Below are 4973 nucleotides of genomic sequence, written 5' to 3' on the forward strand. Positions count from 1 at the left end.
TATATATAAATATATATCTATAAAAAAGATGTTTCCGCTTTTCCCAATCACTGTATAATGATCTCTTCTATAGTTAGCACAGCGATTGCTGCCCTGTCCCAGCGCCAATAAAAGTTAAAATATACAAATTATTTTCATATTAATTTATTTTGCTTGCATCAATTAAAACGCCAATCTTTAGGACAAATACTAAGAACTAAAATAGAATACTTAATACGATAATAATAGAATCAAACTAAGACTAAACAAATTTATGTACAATACATTGAGGGCTCTTCTCTTAAGGTGGGTTGGGTTCGCTTATGTTTTTTGATTTTCGTTTCTTTGCTTTTAGTTTAGGGAGTGGGTGGGGTGGGCACATTTTGTTGCTATAAAATACAATTTGCATGTTAAGTGTAATTTTTTAAAAACATATTTACAATTAGCGACTGTTAAACAAAAACTTTAAAACTTTTCTCATTTTCATTTTGTAAAAATAATTTTTGGATTTGAGCTCAATTTTGTGTGTCTTCGTGTGTGTGTGTGTGTACTGCAGCTAGCTGTCTCTTTCTAACACGCAGCTCTCAAACCTGTCCAATTTCGACAGCGCAAATCGAATTCAAACCGCACACGAAAAAATACAAAAAAAAACAAATAGATGAAAAAATAACAACAACAACAACAGCGACAGGCGGCGATGAGGCAAATGAGTTGATTGCCTTTTTGGCTCCACCCACAACCACACTAGACACACACAAAGATGCCGCGCATGGCGCTGGCCGCATTGTGGGTCACAGCGAAGCCACCAAACGGCGGCGACTCGCCGCCAATGGCGTTGAGCTTCTGCCGCTTGACGGCCACCACTGCCTCTGCTGGGGATATGGAGCTGTTGCTGTGGCTGCTGCTGTGACTGCTGCAACTGTTGCTGGTGTTGGCTGTGCTGCATTCGGGCTCCAGCTTGCAAAACTTGCGACGCGGCGCCGTCTCGTGCTCATCCTGCAGGCTGCACACGTCGCTGTCATTGAAGCTGTGCACCGAACTGCGCGACGTTTTCATGCTCAGATCCATGGGGCCATCTTGGGCGGCAGCGGCGGCTGCTGTGGCCGCTGCGTTCGCTGCGACTGTCTCGCCGCCAATCGAGCACACAGAGACAGGTGAAAGTGATTGCATTTTTACTGTGAAGCTCAGCGGGCTGCTGCTCTGCGATTTGCTGGTCGGTGTGGGCGAGGCGGAGTTCGAGTGAGAGTGGGAGTGGGAGTTGCAATTGGAGGCGGAGATGGAAATGGACGCAGCAGCTGGCATCAGCTGCTCTGGCGGCGTGGCACGTATGGCAACGGGTGTGTGTATGGTGTGTGGACTCTGGCTCTGGCTGTGGCTGAGACTGTGGCTGAACTTGAGGCTGTGCTGCGAGTGCACATCATCATCCGCGCCCAGGCAGACGTCAATGGGCGATGCTGCTGGCTGTGGCGGCTGCTGCTGCCGGACAGCTGTGGGCGGCGTATAACGGTTCTGTGACTCAGCCGAGCCAGCGGAGTCGACGCTCTGGCGATGCTTGTACATCTCCTGGCGATAGGCAGCATCTGCAGCGGCCGCCGCAGCAGCGCTGGCATGATAGCCCGGGAAGAGCAAGTGCGGCTGCAGCTGGAACGCTGACTGTGGTGTGGCCATCATGCTGAAGAAAGGCAGCGCAGCGGCGGCAGCGGCAGCATCGGCTGGGTGACGTGCTCCAAAGTGTTCCGGCAAATGGTAGCCGGGATAGCCGAGCAGCGGTGGCAAGTGTGGATGACGCTGTTGCTGTTGCTGCTGCTGTTGCTGTTGATGCTGCTGGTGCTGCTGTTGCTGCTGCTGCAGGTGTGCTGCCAGATCACCAAATCCGGGTGAGCTCATGGGCGAGCCAGTGGCATGGCCAGGCACCTTGCCAGCGGCAGCTGCAGCTGCCTGTTCGTGCTCCTGCAGCAGGCAATGGATCTTGAACCAATTGGAGCGACGTCCATAGCGCGAGCCGCCCTTGGACATGCCCACATTGTAGCACTTGCGCAAACGGCAGGCCTTGCATGTGGTGCGATTCTTTTTGTCAATGATGCACTTGCCATCGTTCTTGCACTCGCTGATGGTGCTTATGTTGTTGTAGGAGCGACCGAAGAATGACTGTGGACGAGAGAGGGCAGAGGGAAAGCAGAATATTAGCCAAAAGTGTTAAAGGAGCTGGGCACAGTGCTGGAATTGGCTGTGTGCGGGGCGGAGCGTCAACTTACCTTGCAGCCCTCGCAGGTAAAGGCGCCAAAATGAAAGCCCGCCGCGGGCTCACCGCACACTTTGCACGTCTGATTCATCTGTAAAGCGAAAGAGATCAAACGTTAGTTAAGTCCATTGATAAAGTGATATCGAGACAGGGAGACGGAGAGATAGAGAGGATGCTGATAAGCTGAGAAGCTTCAACAGTGTGAAAGGGTAATCAGAATGAGAAGTTTATCTATTTCACTAGGGGAGATTCCCCGTTTCCTCAGTTCATTCTCAACTCTGCACTTTTTATATAAATAATAATCCATTCAGCGCTGTGCGTAAACTAACCAAGTTGAACACCATGTTTGGCAGCTAGCCAATGTCGATCGATTACAATTGATAATTGTTTGTTTTTTTTTTGCAAATAACTTTGTGTTTTCTGTTATTTTCCGGCACTTTTCGTTACGTTTTCCGCGTTCTGTTCGTTTGCTGAGCTGCTGTGCGACTGATGCTCGAACTGAGCCCAGCACAGGAATTTATAGGAAATAGTTGGCAAGGCGATTTTCCTCATCTTTTTTTACGATCAGCTGCGTGGGCAGGCAAAAAACGTAAGCTGTCGGGGATTATGCAACCCTATTTGTGCAGGTAGAAACTGTTGTTTTTTTTTTACATGAAGTCATTATGCCTAAAAAATATGTAGAGAGTCCTAGACCTTGACGTTGTGTCATAAAAATTTGTTGGCAATTTTTTGCGCCCAAAATAAAAATCATAAAATAAAAAAAGATGTGCGTTCGCCTGCACTGAACTCTCTCTGTATCTGAGTCTGTGTGGGTGTTTGTTTTTATTTTGTTTTCGCATGAAACAGTAAAAAATCAAAGTAGTGCAAACAGGGCTCATAAATATGCCGTCGGCCCAGCGAAAAAAAAAACAAGAATACAAAACGTGAATTGACTTTGGGTGTGGGCGCGTTTTTCCTCTTGATTTGAACTTACCTTGGGTTCTGTTGGGTTTTTGCGTATAGAACTTTGTGTGTGTTTGTATTTTTTATAGCTGATGACTTTTTAATTGCACGTGGCAGTTTCTTAAGTTTGAGTTTAACTATTCACAACACTTTTTTCTCTTTTAGCACTGTTTGATCTTTGTGGATCAGTCACTGTCTGTTTGTGGTTTCTGTGTTTGATTGGTTTGACGCTCGCTGCTCGTTGAGCTGAACTGTAACTGTTTTGCTTGCTTCGGCTTAAGATACACGCAACGCGCTCTGTACTCACGATGTGTGTAACTCACACCTGGGCTACTAGCTGACGACTGATTTCTTGCTCAAACTCGTCGCTGGCAAGAAGCATTTCTGTGTGTCGCTCGGTTGGCTAACTCCCAGTGTCTATATACATACAACAGCAACTAGCAGTACTCCACACTCACTCACACACACACACTAACCACCAGAAGCAACAACGAGTTTTGTAGTCTCTCTCTCTGATAAATCACAGTCTCAGCATCTGACTCGATCGTGCTCATGTATTCAAAACCACCACCAACAACAGCCACAGCAGAGTTCACTCAATTGCGCAGCGCTCTCACAACAACAGTTTACCTGAGTCACTGTTAACGCGCTGTTAGCCGCTCTGTTACGCTTGAATGAATGAGGCGCGCAGCTGAGCTGTCAGCTGTCTCGCTCGCTCGCAGAGCCGAGCGCGCACGCTCTCTGTTGGAGCTCGCTCAATTTGCATTGCTCTGATATTATTCGTTATTCGGTTATTTATTAAAACTCGCACGTTAAGGGCAGCTAAGCTTTCTCGCACACTCACACAGTGCCGTTGACTTCATTTTTAACAGTTGCTCATTTTATTTAGCATGGGCGGAGCCTTTAGCAGCTGAAGTTGTTAATTTATATGAGAGGTTGGCTATCTGTATGCATGTACCCAAACACACACACACACACATATATATATATATATATATATATATAAGTAGCGAAACAGTTAAAAGCGTTCAATATGGAGTAATTGATTTGTTTGAACAGCCTTGCTTAGCTGTGTGCAAAAATTTACGTCTATAATAAATTGTCTGCAGTCTCTTAAAATTTCTGATTGATTTTCTATAAATTCTCCATATTATATACCGTTATTTACAGCCCGTAATAACTCTTTCTGCCATTTCAACTACTGAAATTAACTCTTCTTTATTATCAATTGACTTTTTCACTTTTATTGCTGGCAGAGAAACAATCCTTTCTCAGACTCAACCCGACCCTTTCTTGCGTCTCTCCTCACAAAGGATCAGTTAACTCTTTTTATGCACCTTTATTATATATTTGCCGTGAGCCACCGAGCTACTACCTGGCAGAGCTGCGCACATTAACCCTTTTATGCATGCTCATTGTTCCGCAAGTACAAGAGCACAATAAATGTGTGAAGCCAAAATGGATTTTATAAAGAAGACACGGCATACAAAGTGATCTTCTGTGGGAGAGAAGCTCTGGCACACATACTTAAAGCTCTATAGATATAATATCTAATGCAAGCAAATCAGTTAGCTTAAGTCTAAGCAGCTCTTTTTGTTCCTGGAACTATTTTTCCGGTAGTGGCCCAACTATGAACTCTTCGCATGATTACCTCAGCGGCGGGCCAGCCGCCTCTGCTGGCCATAAAAAATGGAAATTGCATCAAGCCAGCCGTGTTGCGTGTTCCACGTAAATGTAACAAAGGCTTGCAGGATAAAAAGTCAAGATGTAGAACCCAGAACTGAGGACACTGCTCAAATGCGCTCTTTGA

At 45.9% G+C, this 4973-nt stretch overlaps 1 protein-coding gene across 2 annotated transcripts; it reads right to left on the reverse strand.

Annotated features, from left to right (window-relative positions):
* Positions 1–240: 240 nt before the first annotated feature.
* LOC111605707 (zygotic gap protein knirps) lies at positions 241–3544 on the reverse strand. 2 transcript variants are annotated; one of them, XM_023324392.2, is made up of 3 exons: positions 2551–2631; positions 2235–2312; positions 241–2127 (listed from the first exon to the last, which is right to left on the reverse strand). In XM_023324392.2, the coding sequence occupies exons 1-3, from the start codon at positions 2563–2565 to the stop codon at positions 724–726; spliced, it is 1497 nt and encodes a 498-aa protein (XP_023180160.2). In that variant the 5' UTR covers positions 2566–2631; the 3' UTR covers positions 241–723. The 2 variants fall into 2 exon arrangements, with proteins under 2 accessions (XP_023180160.2, XP_023180161.2); XM_023324393.2 differs by lacking the exon at positions 2551–2631 and adding an exon at positions 3195–3544 and having other exon boundaries at positions 242–2127.
* Positions 3545–4973: the final 1429 nt, after the last annotated feature.

This window comes from Drosophila hydei, unplaced genomic scaffold (genome assembly GCF_003285905.1).
Source record: "Drosophila hydei strain 15085-1641.00,03,60 unplaced genomic scaffold, DhydRS2 tig00000001-arrow-pilon, whole genome shotgun sequence".
Classification (NCBI taxonomy): domain Eukaryota; kingdom Metazoa; phylum Arthropoda; class Insecta; order Diptera; family Drosophilidae; genus Drosophila; species Drosophila hydei.

Bases quoted from the DNA above. Each gene is read 5' to 3' on its own strand.
- LOC111605707 (XM_023324392.2), bottom strand. The intron at 2,128-2,234 runs GTAAGTTGACGC...TCTCGTCCACAG, and splicing joins TTACCTGCGAGGGCTGCAAG to TCATTCTTCGGTCGCTCCTA.